The 17,893-nt window shown below is 39.7% G+C and overlaps 1 protein-coding gene across 2 annotated transcripts in view; it reads left to right on the plus strand.

The window, feature by feature from the left end:
* Nucleotides 1–17,893, plus strand: part of PLPP1 (phospholipid phosphatase 1) — a 67,210-nt gene that overhangs the window by 11,644 nt on the left and 37,673 nt on the right. Inside the window, exon 2 of one of the 2 annotated variants that reach the window (XM_082075622.1) lies at nt 4,645–4,799. The exons of the other annotated variant lie outside the window; for it this stretch is intronic. Coding sequence (XP_081931748.1) covers nt 4,645–4,799 — 155 coding nt within the window. The remainder of the gene's footprint in view (nt 1–4,644; nt 4,800–17,893) is intronic. 2 annotated transcript variants of the gene reach the window in all.

Raw genomic sequence — 17,893 nt, forward strand, 5'->3', positions numbered from 1 at the left:
CAAATCAACAATTTTTTTCCTTTCTTTTTTTTCCTGGAAGGAAGACCTCACCTCCCCCTTTCATTTGGTCGCATTTTCAGTTCCCAGTCCCTTTGTGTGGGTGGAGAACCATTCTCACAATGACTTCTTCCCTGGTCTCACACCCTGGACTGCCCTTCCTTCCTTCCAGCCTTTTGTGTCATGCCAGAGGTGGTTAAATATGGGTTCCCTGAAGGCTATTGATATTACTGTGAATTATCTGTAGGTTTTCGATGGAAACTTTTGTTACAACTGGCTTGAACCTTCTAACTGGAGCTGGAAATTCCTTGTGAACTCAGCATAGCCCCGTGTAACTATTTCAGCTAGATTAGTTTTGCTCTGTGCAAATCTTGTTGTGCTGTATAGTTCTAGCCAAAAACTTAAGGCTGTTTCTTACTTGTAAACCATACTCAGCAATTAAAGTACCAGCCTCGCCTCCCTCTCTCTCCCTCCTGTGTGCTTTTGTTCTCATCCATGTTTATGAAGCTTTTTCACCTGTCTTTCATAGGTAAAGCTTTCCAATCTCTGCAGTCTCTCTTCCTATCCAACCTTGTTACTACTGCCATAGCTTTCAGGGTTAGCCAGAGTCTGTTTGTGTGAGCATCACAGGAGGGGTGTCTTCCAGTCTTCTACAGTGTCTTGGATGGGCCAGTTCCAGACCACCTGAGTGATCAGGTTGTTTTTTATGTATAATTAAAGCGGAGGGGAACAAGATCAGAGGACTGCTATCTGTTTCTTGCTGCTACCTAGCAAAACAGCACAGAACCTGTTGGTCAACCTGACAAAGTTTAACAGAAAACAGAGAAACTCCAGTTCTGATTCTGAAGCATAGAGAGCTTCAAGGAACAGTATTTTGTTACAGCTGAAGGTCATGCTTTGGAGGATACGAATAACAACTGAGCCATTATGATCCCTTAAGGTATAGAGCTACCTAAATCAGAAGAGCACCCTCAGGTTGCTGCTGACACTGGCTAGGTAAAAAGGAAGAGGAGGACAAGCTATGAGAGCTGATCTATAAGACTGCGTTTTAGCCTTGCAATCTTTCACTGGATCTTGGTCGCCGTTTCCTCCAGTTTGTAGAAGCTAATGAAACTGAACATTCCTTGGGAGTTCAGTGTACAGTCAGCCTGCTTAAAGGTCATGGAGATGCTTGGCATCTGTGGTGTCAATACTTACTGGCCTGCTATGTCCATTAGTGGTTTTGTTTTGTTTTCTCTTACAGTGAAAATTTCAGGGCTGTTTACTTACATGTATCAAGTGTTGTCTTCCCTCCCTGTAAAATAAACAATAGTGAAAATACTACTACTCATTTAGTTTAATGATCAACTAAACACCATTTCCTAAAGTCTTCTACTCCACTGCTGGAAAGCATTGCATCGTATAGATTGCAGTAGGAATTTTAATGGTAATGTAAAGAATGGAAATTGGCAATTAGTGTGAGATGTGTAACCAATATCCAATTTCTCGTTCTCTGGACTATATGAATGATTTTTGCTTTCACTTTGGTGAAATTGTCCTCACCTGACCCCTTTATTTATTTGCTGCTTTTCGTCTTCCCAGAATCCCATGACTAAAAGTAAAAATGTTTCTTAATTCCAAGTCTAAATTACACACTTTTAAAGTACTTTCCAAGTACTGCATAATGTAGTCAATCTTGTTTAACAAAAAGGTAGATCCTTTTCTTTTGATAAAACAGATGTAGAAAGGAACAAAAATATACCAAGAAATATGTAAATGTATAGGCACCAGAAAAATTTGGATAACTGCTAGTTGTGTAAAAGTTCTCACAAACTACTTTTTATAAACAAATTTTACATAAGGAAGACTATTTAAGGGGAAGAAAAGAAAGCTTAATTTAAATCTTGAGTTCCCTTCCTTTTTATTGAAAATTGAATGCATAACACTTACTGTATGGAATTGTTCCTAATTAAAAAAAGAAAAAGCCCTTCAGTTTCTTCCTTAACTAGGTTGAGTAATACCCTCCTGCTGCAGTTGCACAACAAAAAAACATCCCTTTGTATTCAAACTGTTTGTTTTGCTGGTAGGCTTAAAACCCTGCTTGACAAACTTAGAGTACTTACTCTTTTTCATGTGCATTCATGTAATGGCTCTTTTCTAGTTCCTAAAGAAATATTCCTTGAAAAAAAAAGCATGACCTTTGGCCATAAACCTGTGTACTTTGGTGACAAGAAATTTGGAATTTTTGAGCTAAGAACTGTCATATTTGGAAGTGAATTGCTGGAATGTATTTTAGTTTCCGAACTGGAGCATTTAGAGAACGTATTTCAGCACCCAGCAAAAATAAAGTAGCCTGTACTAATGGAGTTAAACCCAGATACAGAACTAAAGAAAAATACCTCAGAATCTTTCTGTAAAAATTGAGCAGTATTGGCTAAGGCTGAAAATGTAATTGAATGACACAATTTTATGTTTTGAGTAGCTTTTATTGGAAAACAGAGGTATTTATGTCTGACTAGCCAGCAAAACACAAGCTGCTGCTTAAATTAACTGTGAGGGTGTGATTCCTGCACGTGAAAATCTGGTGACCTGTTTGAGAAGATAGGATTGTATCAAATAGGTAATGGCTTTGCCACTCCATCATCCTGACGCTGGGTATGCAATAGTGCAGATAAGGACAGGAAACATGGGCTCTGACTTATGTTAGTGGAGTCTTGCCATGGCCTTGAGTGGAGCTGAAAACTGGCTTGACATGCAAACATGCAGCAATGTCCTTTGATCCAAGTTGACTTTGAGTTCGGTGTGGCCACCCTGGTGTTGGAAGGGCTGCAGTTCTGTTTCAGCTGTTTCTGCTTGCTGCCAAGTTCTGTCTCTTTTCTTAGTCCCTAAAGTAGAGGAGGGAGAGAAACCATTGAGATGCAGATAATTCCAAGGTATATCATCCTACCTCATGAAAAAGTTTTGTGACTGAAGTTCAACAAGCATAATGACATTTGCGTTTTTGTTCAGTTTTGCTATACGGGATGCTAAGCATCTGCTGAAGTGCTTTGCTCTATCATCATCCCTGGTTGTGAAGACCAAGTGTGGACAGTGTTTAGGATTTCAGATGTTTTGTGGGGGAAAAAAAAATCCTCTCTGCTGCACAGGAGGCTTTAAATTCCTGCCAGACTGCCTTCTGTGACTGTACCAGTTTTCTTAGGAGCAGAGTTGCGATATTAGCAAACACAGTTTCAGTATGCACTTCATGTGCTTTTGCACTGTGACTTAGCAGTGCAAACAAGGGTCCAGGATTTATCACTCTGTTCCTACTGTTTTGTTCTTGATGCCTTTCTGTGAAGTACATAGAAATAAATCACTTAAAGGGGTTTTAAATAACCTTATCTGATACTCATCTTAACAAGTGTCACCAGACATCAAAGCAACCTCTTATCATGTTAATTTCTTTGAAAAGTTCTTTGTTTTCAGTACAGAAGTTTGTTTACATTGTCAGTAGTCTTTTCTGCTTCGATAATTGCACTTACGGTCTAGTTTACCTATAGAGTGTCTATATGAAGAATTGCATGTTACATGGATGTTGGGGAAAATACAGAGTTTAGTCGCCCATTTTAATTTGTTTCAAACAAAAATCTACTTATTTGTTTTGTTTGGGGATTTTGCAATTATTACATAGCATTGCATAATTTATCCACTGATCTATTCAAGGGACTAAAGCAGAGTGGGGAATGAGAAAGTAGAGTAAAATGACAAACTTGGGTTTCCTGAGATCATTGCTCCTGCAAATGTCTATTCCCTAGCTAATTCTTCTTTTCAGAAATGTTACAGACCTGAATGTAATTGTCAGAGGTCTTGATGGCCTCTTTGGCATGACTGCCAGTATAGTGGAAGTGAACTTGTAAGAGAGGGAGTGGGTAATATATCACACAGTGTAAGTTCAGAGAGCTATCATTTATACCCAAGTCTTGGTTTCTGCGTTAGTAACCTAGTTATTTTCATGCAGAAATCTTCCAAAGTGTAAAGAAGCTGTGTAAATGCAACTCTTAAAGTAGAAATCTCGTTACCTTGAGATGTAGTCCATTCAGAGTGTCTTTATTTCCCATTGGTGTCTCTACACTTCTCTTGTTCCCCTCACCTGCATGAAAGCTATTTGCATGGAATCTTTAACTCCAAATCTACGGCAAAAATCTGTGTGTATTTTTGTATTGTTCTCTGTAAACACTGACCAGATTATAGTGTATAGAACAGGGCTGGTAATTCAGGTACAAGCTAATGTTGTGGGGAGGTGGTGAAGGAGGGGGGAACAAAAAGCAGCCCACCCTCAATAACTCTTCAGTCATGTGAGTGGCAAATGCTTTTCTTAAGCATAATCTTGGTTCAGCGTGTGGCAACTTACCTTAATGATGAAAGGACTTGAAATTCCATAGTTCCTTAACTTCTGTATCTGGTGGGCAACCTCAGAGTCCTTCTGAAGCAAACTTCTAGAAGAGCTAAATTTGTATTAAAATGATTTGGTAAGTGTGTGCATTGCATGATCCTTAGAAAATTTGAGTTTTGCATGTTTGGTACCTTCCTCCACGCATGTTTTAAAATGTAGTTTGCTTTGTTTTTGTTTTTTTAAATTTAACCACATGTATATCTTGTGTTTGTTTTTTGTTTTCCTTCCCCCAACAGCTGGCTTGCCCCTCGGTGTTCTAAACTTGGCCAAAATAAAACCGTATCAGAGAGGCTTTTTCTGTAATGATGACAACATCAAGTACCCGTTCCATGACAGTACCATCACATCCACTGTCCTCTACACAGTGGGGTTCACCCTGCCCATTTTCTCTGTAAGTAGCTAATATATAGGGAGCTTTGGTGATGGGAGTAAAATGTATGTCTTCTGAGAGTTCAGCACCATGACTGAGTTAGAGACGACAGTCTATATAGGCAAGAATCCCATGTATGTATAGTTATATGCATGTGAAAGGTGCCGTTGCTATTTTCTGTTTACACAGAAAATCTGCAACTAATTTCTAACTGCTAGTATCTCTAATCTCATTTCGTTTAGGAGCAGAAAAAATGGAGATTAGGAGTTAAACTTTATTAGTTAGTCTAGGCTTTTATCATTAGGAAGAAAAAATACTACAGGCTTTCAAAACACTATGGAATAAATACACCTGTTTTGCAGAGTCTGATAACTTAAACACTTGTAATGTAAAAACTTGCACTGTAGTTCAGTGCACAAACCTGTAAGTAGTAACTGTTGCTTCTGTATACTTTCTACAGGAATCTAATTTGGAGTCAGTGGCTTTTCTTAGGTTAAAAAAATGTGATGACTCTTTAAACCCTTGAAAATGGGATACAGCAGCTGAAAACCTAGTTCTTGTAGAAAAGAGGCTCAGTGTTTTCAAACCCACATGATTTTTACGAATAACAATTTAACTCTTCAGTAGTTTTTCTGAAATATTTTAAGCGTGGTCGTATCCAGGTTCTTAGTAAGGTTTGTGCTGGCTTAGAGAACTAAAATTTAACTGTTCATAATAGTCTTGAACCTAAAATTACATCTTGTTTATACCTGCAGTAGCTGACCAAACTGTATTAGAGATGGTCATAACCTTTGGTCTTCTGATAAATGTTTATGCTAAATTAGTAAGAAATATTTCTTAACCTGCTTTAAGGATGGAAGCAGTCATTTTAAATGAGTAAACAGAAATCTGTGGAACCTCTATATGCATTACGCTAGTTTTGCCTTAAATGCTTATTTATTAAAGCTTTCATTAGTCCTGTGCAGCGAATAGAAGATAGACACAACTGTTATCATTGGTGTAGTTTAATTTCTGAGGAAAATAGTCTGAAGTTTGTAATTTTGACATATATTGTACTGACGTATATCTTCAGCACAACTTCAGGAAAATTTCTTTTCCAGTAGGATTCATGTGTACCTTTACTAATCTGTGCACAGGCAAACTAGCAATTACAGTTCTCTGCAATTTGGACTTCTAAAGAAGCATTTCAGTTGCAGTTAGGTATCTGTTGAATTGCTTGGTGTTTTTTTTCTTTGTCTTTAGATTTGAGTAAGGTGTTTCTGTAATAGAAAGTCAATTGAGAATGCTTTTTTTTCTGGCTCTAAAGAAGTGGAGAAACATCTGACTTAAAGTCAATTTACTTAAATGTATAAAAATCTAAGGAGTGGTATGGACAGCTATTGTAACTTTAACTGCCAAGGTATCTAAAATTGTAATTTAGGATTAGACTTGGCAGTGATTCCAGTCTCGTCTGGTATTTTTCTTCTATGATACTCTGGTAGGATTCACACTGTGAATTTTTGTTGCCTGTCTTTGTGCAGGGGATTGGAGTATATAATTGTAACAATCACTTATGATGTCCATGCTTAGAGGGGTTTACAAAAAAAAAATTTAAAGCACTTCTAATTCTGTAACAACTGTACAGGCAATCCAGGTCAGTTTTCTGCAGTCTGAACATTTTACATACCTTAAAGCAACACAGGTTTTCTAGAATCTAGTAAGAAAGTGTAGTCACTGTAGTGTGTATGTTGCTGCTCTGTGTAGTTAGCATGTTAACCTAACTGGTTTTCTTAGTATCCCTTTTAGGTTTAGGCGGTTAGTTCTTTAGCCTCATGCAAGAGGTGAAAAATCATTTTTGACTACTGAAAACTTAGACCTGTAGAGCTAGGGAGGATCAATCCGGGTTTTACAACTTGCTGAGTTAAAAATGAGTTCCAGTTGAATGCCTTCTAGCTCCAGCTTACCTTTACTCAAAATGGATGGAGAAAGCTGATCAGTCTGGAGACATGAGATTGTGACATTCAGACTGTTTTTTTTTTTGTTTTGGACTGACTCATTGGAGGCTTGAGAAGTAGTATGTTCCAGAGTCAATATCCTCAGCAGGGACACAGCTGGCTTGTGAAATCTTATTGGACAGTGACACTAACTATCCCACAGCTAGTCAGAAGTGTTATCCTGACATGAGGCCTTTTTGAAAGGAACAGGCTTCTCAGTGAAATAATTGATTATAAAATTTGGGGGTTAATACAAATAAAGGTTGATAGATGCACTTTCATGCACACTTCTCTCATCACAGATGACCTTAAATAGGATACTTCTTCCTTAGTTGGACTTAGACCTCAGCTTTATCACCTCACAAAATAAAAAGAACTTGTGGCAAAAAACTAAGGGAAGCAAAAAGAATAATATCTGCAATGTTATTGTTGATACAGTTATGTAGTCCTTAGTTCTTAAAGCCTTGTGAAATCTAAGCAGAAATGCTCAAAACATAATGCGTGTGCCCTTTGCTGCACTAACAGCTTGCTTGTCTTCAGAGTGTGTTAGGAGGTGGCCTGAACATCTTTCTGTATAATAATAAATGGTCTTGTTTGGTTCAGGCCCGTAGTGGAGTATAAAACAACTCCAAAGGAAAGAAACACAAAACCTGCAGTGATAAGTAATTACATTGTTAAAATGTCTTTGTGCGTATTGATTTCTTCAAAGTATTGTATGAAGCTTACAAGATGTATGTGAAGGGTGCTAGAAACTCTCAGGGATCTTCTTAAAAAAAAAAAAAAAAAGGAGGAAAAATGTAGTAAAAAAAATGCACTTCAAATTCACAGTACCATTTATAGCTCTGAACCTTTTCTGCTCCCATTACCACATTTTATCAGGAAGTAAAATGTCTGGGAAAGAAGCTCATGTTTATTCTCTTCCAACTGCCACTTCATCATACAATACTTCTCAGTTTTCCAAGTTGTCTTCTGTGTCTGGATGGGAAGTGCAATTTTTTTATTAGAACATTTGGAGACTTGGGGACAAACAAACCTCACTAGTGCTCTTGAAAAATTAATTTCTTTAGATGTCTAGGCTGGTGTCTGGAACTTCATACATCCATGATGATAGACATTTCAAGATCCCCAGAAGATCTTTCTGATACTTCTGCATTCTCAAGTCTTTTTAGAGATGTCTAGAAAGTAATTCTCATTAGGGCATGGTGTCTATATATTGCAACTCTAGTAATATTTTGAAAGGAATCTCTTCAGAAGATGTACTTGCTCTGGCATTTTTGCTGTGTAGCTGTCTGTATGATATCAGCTCTTTGAAGTATAAATGACAAAATAATGTCAGTGTCTTTCTCTTGCAGCATAGTCCAACCATACTTGTTTGCATATATCCTGTCCAGTTGGTCTTCTCTTGTGTCTTCAGATCCAAACCATTTTTCTCTCTTCAGTAATCTTGCTTCTTACACTTGCTACAGTCAGTGGCACTCAAACAGCATCTCTTAGATCTAAGGGTAGGTGTGACTAGGGAAGGAGAAGCACAGAGCAAAGGAGGCCTCTCTGAAGCATCCTTTTCACCAAGGGAGCAGAATGGAGCAACTGAGTTGTTGCTGGTTTTCACCTGCTCCCTTTGCAGGTTCTGAGCAGGGTTTCCATGGTTCCCTGCTGAAGCTTTGTCTGGCTACTCTGTTCAGGAGCTGAAGGGGAACAACCCACTGGTAAGTTTCTATATGGTGGACTGATCTGTGAGAGGACAGGAGTCCAGTTCATGTAACTTGGCCCAAGTGCCACACTGAGTTTCTGGGAAACAAAGTAGTTTGCCACAACTCAGCTCAGATCATACTGAGTGCTATCACATGGCACATAAAAGAAGACCATGTGATAAGGCCCAGTCAGCATGGTTTTATGAAAGGCAGGTACTGTTTGACCAACCTGATTTCCTATGACAAGGTGACCCACCTAGTAGATGAGTGAAAGGCAGTGGCTGTTGTGTACTTAGACTTCAGCAAAGCCTTTGACACCGTATCCCACAGCATTCTCCTGGAGAAGCTGCAGCTCATGGCCTGGATGGGTGTGCTCTGCAATGGATAAAGAACTGGCTGGATGGCTGGACCCAAAGAATTGTGGTGAACAGAGCCAAATCCAGTTGGCGGCTGGTCATGAGTGGTGTTCCCCAGGGCTCAGTATTGGGGCCAGTTCTGTTTAATCTCTTTATCAATGATCTGGATGAGGGAATTGAGTGCTCCCTCAGTAAGTTTGCAGATGACACCAAGTTGGGTGGGAGTGTTGATCTGTGGGACGGTAGGAAGCCCATACAGAGGGATCTGGACTCATTGATTCATTGGGCCAAGGCCAATTGTATGAGGTCCAACAAGGCCAAGTTCTGAATTCTGCACTTAGGTCCCAACAGCCCCAGGCAGTGCTACAGGCTTGGAAGAGTGGCTGGAAAGCTGCCTGGCAGAGAGGGATCTGGGGGTGTTGATTGACAGTGGCTGAACATGAGCCAGCAGTGTGCCCAGGTGGCCAAGAAGGCCAACAGCATCCTGGCTTGTATCAGGAATAGTGTGGCCAGCAGGACTAGTGAATTGATTGTGCCACTGTGCTCGGCACTGGTGAGGCCCCACCTTGAGTCCTGTGTTCAGTTTTGGGCCCCTCAGAGTAAGAAAGACATTGAGGTGCTGGAGAGAGTGCAGAGGAGGTGACGAAGCTGCTGAGGGGCCTGGAGCACCAGTCTGATGAGGAGCAGCTGAGGGAACTGGGGCTGTTTAGCCTGGAGAAAAGGAGGCTGAGGGGAGAACTTATCACTGCCTACAACTACCTGAAAGGAAGTTGTAGCATGGAGGGTGTTGGTCTCTTCTCTCAAGTAGCAAGTGATAGGACAAGAGGAAATGGCCTCAAGTTGTGCCAGGGCAGGTTTAGATTGTGTATTAGTAAAAAATTATTCACAGAAAGGGTTGTCAGGCATTGGAATAGGCTGCCCAGTGAAGTGATGGGGTCACCATCCCTGGAGATGTTTAAAAGGCATTTAGACGAGGTTCTTAGGGACATGATTTAGTTCTAGAGTTAGGTTATGGTTGGACTAGATCCTGAGGGTCTCTTCCAACTGAAATGGTTCTATGATTCTCTAATTCTATTCTATGGATTGTTGTCACTAAAACCAGTAGCACAAATGCTGATGTTTCTGACAAGGGAAGTGTTGAGTAGTAAATGGACTTTTTAAAAAGTCACTTTTCTGGGATGAGCTTTGCTCTTTGTGACTTCTTTGAGATAAATGAATGTTATGGGCTTTGTAGGATTTAAATTCTCCTCCTTGAACACATCCAAAAGATATCTAGGTGGTCAGGTCATGTTGTCTTCTACTTCAAAAAACAAAACCAAAACAAAGTCTTTAGCTTTTGCCAAACCAGACTTAATGTCATCATGGTGCCTTCCCAAAAGGAACCTAAATAGCTTTGCTCCTGTGCCAGCCTCTTAGGCATTAGGCTTAATGTTTTCAGAAGTATCTTGTTCTACCATGTGTGTCAATGCTATGACTGTTAAATTTGTCTTCCCACAGATTAGTGCAATCATACTTTGAATGCAATCTGTTGATTTCTGGTAAAAGAAGCTTACCTTCTTTTATGCTGTGCTTGTGAAAGGGATATATTTTGCAGAGAAACTCTTATTGAAAGCACCTATTTGATTAACAGCAGAAGCACTTACTGGGTGAATTTATATGTTTCTCAAGGGACAATTGTAGCTGCTGCTGTGGTAAAGACTGAAAAAAGCAGGGGACTGTCACGAAGCCTATTGAAGACTCTTAGATTGGTAGATATGCACTTCATTTTTTGCAGCAGTGGCAAAGCTTTCATTGCCCACTGTTGGTAGTTTTGCAACTAATTGAAATTAAACTTGCCGTTTGACACTGTAGTGGACTTTTGCATCCTTTATCTTTCAGGTTTCTGGTTACTAGTGTTAATTTTATGATGGTCTGAATGAGAGTTTTTCTGTTATCTGGTTAACTTTTTGAAAATAAGGGTTAAGTTTTATCTTCATGGGTTTTTGGCGTATTCATGATACTGGAAACATTTTTGGGCAGTGCTGTTGAATTTTATAATCTGGTCTGAGTTCTGCTTGATACTAACTGTTCTTCTGGTACTACTACAGATGAGTGTAATCTCTGAAGCCAAGCTTATTTTGACAAGTAAACTGCTGATTTGTTCAACCTCTGTTTAAGGCCAACATTAACTATAGGTTGTTATTTACTATGTAATGGGTTAATGTGCAGGGTGATGCACTTTGCTTGAATTGATGAGTAATTCCTGGGTGAGATCAGCACTGCTGGGGACACGATGTGAAATGTTGGTTGCTGCATCCAGCTTCGGCCCCACTGCAGCAGGTGTTCTTGGTTTGAAGTCAGGGGAGGCAAGATCTGCAGAGCACCGCTTCCAATTTGGTAGTTGTACAAATCACTCTGAGCAGATGCGGTTCACTGAAAATAACTAGATTGCAGTGGCTTGCTCATTAAGTCTGTGGCCTTGATACTGTACTTTTGTCAGTCCTTCAGGTGCATTGGTTAAAACAGTGAAGAATGAACACAGTGCATGAAACTGAATAAAACAGTTGGCAGCCTGGCAAGGGAAGGAGCTCCAAACAAGGACTTGTAAAATGCTAAGTGAAGCTTGGCTGTAACTGTGAGAAGGCCAAGCGGTTGCAGTGACTTGGAGTTGTTTTTGAAGGTATTATTTAGTAGAGTATAAGAAAGGGTAAAATGGAATAGAGGGAAATGTAGGGAGAGGTAGTTGCAACGTTAAATATTAAGTCTTGTTGTTTAAGTGAAAGAAGCAGTCTTTAGCATAGATTTCAGCCCCGTCTCAAGTCTCATACCTGGTTACTAATGTTATCCAGGACTTGGAGCAGAGACACAAGCGGATGGCGAAAAAGAAGGGACTGTTCCAGAAACTAGAAGTGAGCAACAGGGAAAGAGCAGGAGAGTTCCTTTTTGTGCTGCCTCTTCTGTTTCCCTTCCTCTGGCTCACCCCATTGTACCTGTTTCTGTTCTGCCTTGAGCCATAAGATGCTCATGCAGAGAGATGGTATTAACCCATCTTTTCTGGAGAAAGCTGAATGACAAAATGTAGCAGTTCATCTTGGTGAGCTGTGGAGTGATGGTATAAGCATATTTCTTGCTAGATGCCCTCCTGAACTCTGAAGCTCCTTTAAAGAAGTGGGAAAGAGTGGTGTTCTCGTACTGGGGAGAAGCCAAGGCCTAACTTGATCTGCAGAGAGCTGTATGATACCATAACAAAGCCCCACAGAATGTGAGCAGTTACATGGAGTAATAGTTTTAACCAAGCTTTCACAAAATGCATCTTTTTCCAGGCAGGATTTCTAGTGTTGTACAAATTAATACTGTGAGTGTTTTTGCTGGTGCAATTAGTAGTGAAATCTCTATAGCATATTCAGGGGAGATGTTAACTTGTGTTTTCGATCTTAATTTCTGGTGTAGGGAGACTTAGAACTTCAAAATTCTAGGTCTGCTGCTTTTTAAAAAGTCTAGGTGTCACTTCTGGTTTGAAACAACACTCATGAAATTGGCATTAGATAACAGCACAAAACTGGTGGTGGCTTTTCTTGAAATGCTGGGAGAAGAGATAGTGAAATCATTTAAATTTGTTTCTAAGCTGTGGAAAAAGACTGTTGCTACCCACCGCTTAAGCACAGGTGTTTACTACTGTTTTGCCTGGAACATATCCACTGTTTCCTGGTGTCGATCACATATATTCTCTTCCTAATCCCTTTAATATACCAGGAGGATGGAGTACTCAGGCTGAGGACAGGATTTTAAACTTCTCATTACTTAGATCTGTACATTCAAATGCTTATTCCACCAAAACCTTAAGAAACTAAGTAGGCATGGGATAAGATGAAGAATCCTTAAATGTATAAATCGTTCATCAAAATGTGAGGAGTGGACAGTATGTGTAAGTGCTTCTTGGCTTTCAAAGGGGAGGAAGGTACAAAGTATGGCTCTCCAGTAAATACAAAAGATTACAGTAGCATGGCTAGTGAAATACAGCATGGGTGAATGTAAAGTGATGTCCTTCAGGAAGGTTAACGTGAGGGTGGTGTATAATGTGATGTTCTCTTCAACCAGAGTGGTGATGATCAGATTTTAGTTCTGTGGAGAGAACTGCATGCCCTGTAACAGTGAAGAAACTTAATCAAGATTAGAAACTTGGAAAGAATTAGACCTGTGTTATACTGGATATTTATGTGAAAAAACCCAACATAATCAGTCAGAAATCACTTCAGCTTGTGAGGAAATCTAATCGATTTTACTGTGTGAGTCAGACTACTGGACAAGTGTACTGTTGCTTAAAATATTTATTCTTATCAGAATATCTTATTGAATATCTTCAATGCCAACTGTATTTGTGGCTGCTCAATTCTTGTTGTTGGATCAGTATTGATCTTTTCCGATATCCACTGCTTATGCAATTAGCTGATTTGCAGCTGTTATATTCTGCTAAACTGTGCAAACCCCCATATCTAGTTCTTGAGATAATCACGAATGTGCCTGAGCAGTTCTTCTCCATCTGCATTTAAGACAGATGAATTATAACCAAACATGGTTTGCAAATTCTAATTGAATGCTGTTTCAGAAGAAATTATTGTCAAGTGTCAAAGCCTTTGGAAAGACTTGACTAATGGTCACACTAGGTCACCATAGGAAGCAGACATTATTTTCCCCCTCATGTTTTGAACAGACAAGGTCCCAGCTCATGGGAGTTCAACTTCTGCAAGTGCATGACTTGGAAGTCATTACTGCAGGCATTTCCATCTCTTCTCTTGCTTCAGTCTTTAATAGTTGTTTTGCAGGGAGAACTGGCTGCCCGTGATCATCTACTGTATCAAAGAATTACCAGCTTTGTCAGCAGTACGTACAGTAGTTATTAATTAGTGATGCTGGCATGTGCACTGCATAACACTAGCTCATTGGCTTTGTCCTTGAGATTAGCCTACTGGTAACCTCTTCCCAACCTTGTAATTCCTGACAAACATACCTGTTGTCATCTTCCCTTTGGGCAAGTTCTCCACTGTCTCCACTGTGTTACAATTGGCTGCGAAGAGGAAGAATACATCAGGGATGCTTTTTGGTATTGTCATAGGGGAAGTATGCAATAGAGAGCCTTTAATGACCCTCTGTCATCTCCACTCCTTACTTAAAAGGATTATTTAAAAACTCCCTAATTTCTTCTACTTTCATGAAAAACTGAGCCCGGCTAATTTTTACTAATTCTCCTTTTCAATGTGCCAAATGCTGCCCGTAGGAATTGTAGCTTATTAGGGAGAAAATAGATATTTGTAGAAAAAGCAGAGTCTTTCCTTTAACTTACTATGGCACCACGTGACTTTGGCAGATGAACATGGTTTCTTTTCCCAGTGATTTGCTGGTGAATCTTTGCTACTTTTCCTTGAGAAACTACTTTATACGTTTATGTGGGTAAATCCTCTAGCAAGGAAGTATTCCACCCCCCCATACTGCTATTAAATTTTTTTCTTTAGTAGTATCCAGGAAGCTAGAGACCTTGACACTAATGATAGTTGTACCATTATAAAGGCAAATGTAATTTGTTGGTTTTGTTCCTATCCAGTACTCCTCTGCCAGGAGGTTTCACACATAAGAAATTGCTGCTGTGATGCAAAAACTTACTGCCGTCTTTTGACATTATGGTATCTTTCAGGGTGAAAAAGTAATGTGTCTATCACAAATATAAGGAAAACCCTGCTGTTGTAGGCTTTGCCGCTTCCATCATGCCTATGCCAGTTCCTCTTCCTGTTTGTCCTGCTTGTACTAATGAAAAAGCCAAACTGTATTTTTCCATGTCTCTGCATTGTCTTTGCGGCAGAGAGACTTGTACTGCAAAAAGTACTAAAGCTATAGATTTGAAATCACTTGGATTTGATTTTAGAAATTGTTTGTTTTTAAAAAACAAAGCTAAAATCCCCCCCACCAAACTTTACTGATTCATTTAAAATGAAATAAAATCCCCCTAAGTATGGTGAGAAATCTAATGGCCTAACTTGCCAGAAACAGTAGAGCAGCTGCCCATCTCATTTGACTTCACCTTTTCTCCCCTCTCCTGCCATCTAATTGTGAAGCTGATCTGCGGGTGCTTGAAAGAATTAAATTAAACCTGCTGTATGGAGCATGTTCTAAGGGAGTTGGTATTAACATTGGAGAGTACTTTGACAGAAAAGATATGAAAAGCCAGTCCTAGCATGTTTTTTCAGGCTAATAACTGCCTTGGACTGAGCAAAGGTAAATTACAAATGTTGTAATTCTGTGATTTCTTCAGTTTAACAGTGTGAATCTGATCGATTTTACTGTAATCTGGATTTTTAGAAATTCAAACTTCTATCTCAAGCTTCTGTAGAGCAGGTCCCCTTTCAGCACTGAAAGGTGTGGAGAGCAGCAATAAGACAAGAAATGACTGACAGAATTACTTTTAAAATCTGGTATACAGTTGGAGGTAACTGAAGAAACACTTCATGGAGTTTAATATGTAAGCTTTTTTTAGCAGTATTGTATCTCAAGGCATAGCTCTTCCAACTAGTTGTTACTTCAAACCAGGTAGATATCTAGAACTTCTAAGACTCATGCTGTCGTACCTAAGTTTTGCTAGTTATGACTTCTGGAAGCTGTTACTGAGGTTTTCGTTCTTAATTAGCAAAGTGGGTTTGGTTTGCAATAGAGTAAAAGAGGTGGAAAGAGAAGACACTAACTTTGGCTGGTTCTTACTTGCTTAAAAAGCAAAACAAAATCAAACTTTGAGCTGTTCAGTATTTTGTTTGCATGATCTTGGTACAGGGAGGAGCCACAAGCAATTACGGACTAATTACATCATAATTTCAATATTGCCAAAGGGTGAGCACACATTTCAAGCAACTTTTTTTTTTTTTAATGGAAAAGCACATTTCATCACTGTGTGAGAGACTTCGTTCCCATTATCAATATAACATTGCTTTCAGTTTCTGATTTAGCAGCAGGTAACTACATTAAAAAAAAGCCACCATGCTACCCCTGCCAACATCTGAATAACCCCAGCACTCTGAAAACTTTCTCTCCCACTTTGAGAAGTTGCAATGTTCTGGTGTGGGTGGGTGGAAATGAGGAGTAAGCCACCGTGATGCCATATTCATTGAGCAGATCTTTGAAAAAGATGATGCAGAGCTGGTGATGTGATGTCAGTGACACCACCTAAGTAGCATTGTTAGTATTTGTGGCAGTGTGCTGAGGTTGTGATAAGGTTTTCTAGGCCGAACTTTATTTTGTGGGAAACTTCTTTACCGTGATGACCCAAACTAGCTACTCTAGAAAAGCAAACCTGTAAATAATGAAGAAACTATGCCTCATTCTCCAGTTCTGGAGATCTATAAAATATACTTTTCTCAAATATACAGGCTCGAATCTTGGTGTTTGTCTTTTGCTCTGCACACATACTAAGTTTTCATTCCATATGTGTTTCATAGAATAAATGATGTTGGAAACACACCATGGCATTGTGTTGACAAGCCACCTTCCTTCACCATGACTGCATGCTGCTTCTGCCTTGTCCCTTGCACAATTAGTTAAATAGTAAACAACTGGTGATAGATTGTGACATGCTGTCACAACACAAAGGGAGGGTAGAAATGAGGGCTGGGCTGCAGGGTTTTTCATAAACCCTGCTGTTCTTACTATTAGGAGGAAAGGAAGAGGGATTTTTTTTTTTTCCTGGGAGGAAAGGCTGTATTTTCCACTTTACTGCAGATTCCAGCTCCTGGGCTCTGCTGACTGGTGTCTGAATGGTTCAGTGTTTTGATGAGGCTCTTAGCCTGTCCTGCTGTCCTTCTGCTTTGTTGGTGTGCTTGGACAGCTTCCAAAGCTAGGTCACTGGTAGGCCTGCTGGCATGGGACTGGAAACAACCCCTCTTCACACTGACAGTGTTTCTTCTGCCATGTTTAGCAGGGAGATTTTGCATGCTATTTATTGATTTTTATAACTGTAACAGTATGGAAGATGTGGTTCTTTGCAGCAGGCTTAGCTGGAATACATGGGCACTATGAAAACTGGAACAAAGCTGTGTCCTTTGTGAGAGGTCACTTCAAGGGAATTTTCACTTTATGAACCATTAAAGTTGTTATTTGTTCTTCTGTGTCTGTTTTCAAACAGAAGCATATTTTGTTAAGCAGTCACTTTATGGTGTGAAGAACAAAATCCATAACATGCTTGGTGAAACCACAGTATGTCTCCTTTGTAATGGATCCAGGAGTCAGGCTTAGTTTGGAGGAGGAGGTTCAAGGGGAAGATGGTGAAAAGGATCCCATATCTCTTCTCTTTTTTTTCTCTTTGTAAATCCTGACTGCGTAACTTAGTGTTTCTCTTGTCTTCCCTAACAGTTCTTGTATTGCTTGGTTGGTATCTTTTTTTGTTCTTTATTTTTTCTCCTGTTGTCCCTTCTGTTCTTCCCATGTTTACTTCTGTTCATAGACGTTTATTTGGGGGTAGCTTGTGTGTCTATGGAAAGGAAGAGGCAGGCTATGCCTTGACACAGGGGTCCTGAGGAGAGAACTGAGATTACAGTAGCATCCTTCTCTGGCAGGAGAGGAGGAAAGGAAGGAGGGAGGCTGTTTCTTATCCTTCTGATCTCCTACTGGTAGATAAGGAGTGGCTCCCATCAGATGATTTTTGTTGTCTGACTCTAAATTGGTATGCATTTTATGTGCAATACTGTTGGATTTTGAGTGCTTTAAAGCACTTTAATGTCACTGGGCTGTACATCCCTAAGTTAAAGGTTTAAAGCTTTTTAAAGCTTTGCTGCTCAAATGACTAGTTTTGGTTAGCATTGCAGATCTCTTGAGGTGACACAGCACAAAGCATTGTGCACCTTAGTCTTGTGTTCTGTTGTGTTTAGGAGGCTTCCTCTTTTGTGGAAGAGAGGGAAATTAATATCCATGTCCTGAGGTGGTAGGGTTTGTGCAGTGACCACATTGTTCTGGTGTGTGTGGAAGCAATGGGACTGCATGCATGTGTAACTTTTCCTTTTTTCTTTATCTCTTCCTGAAAACTCGCTCTGCACTTGCACTCCCTGAGAAGCACCCCTTTTCTGCTTTCATGAAATGCAGTT

This window comes from Streptopelia decaocto (assembly GCF_964273445.1).
Source record: "Streptopelia decaocto genome assembly, chromosome: Z".
Taxonomy (NCBI): domain Eukaryota; kingdom Metazoa; phylum Chordata; class Aves; order Columbiformes; family Columbidae; genus Streptopelia; species Streptopelia decaocto.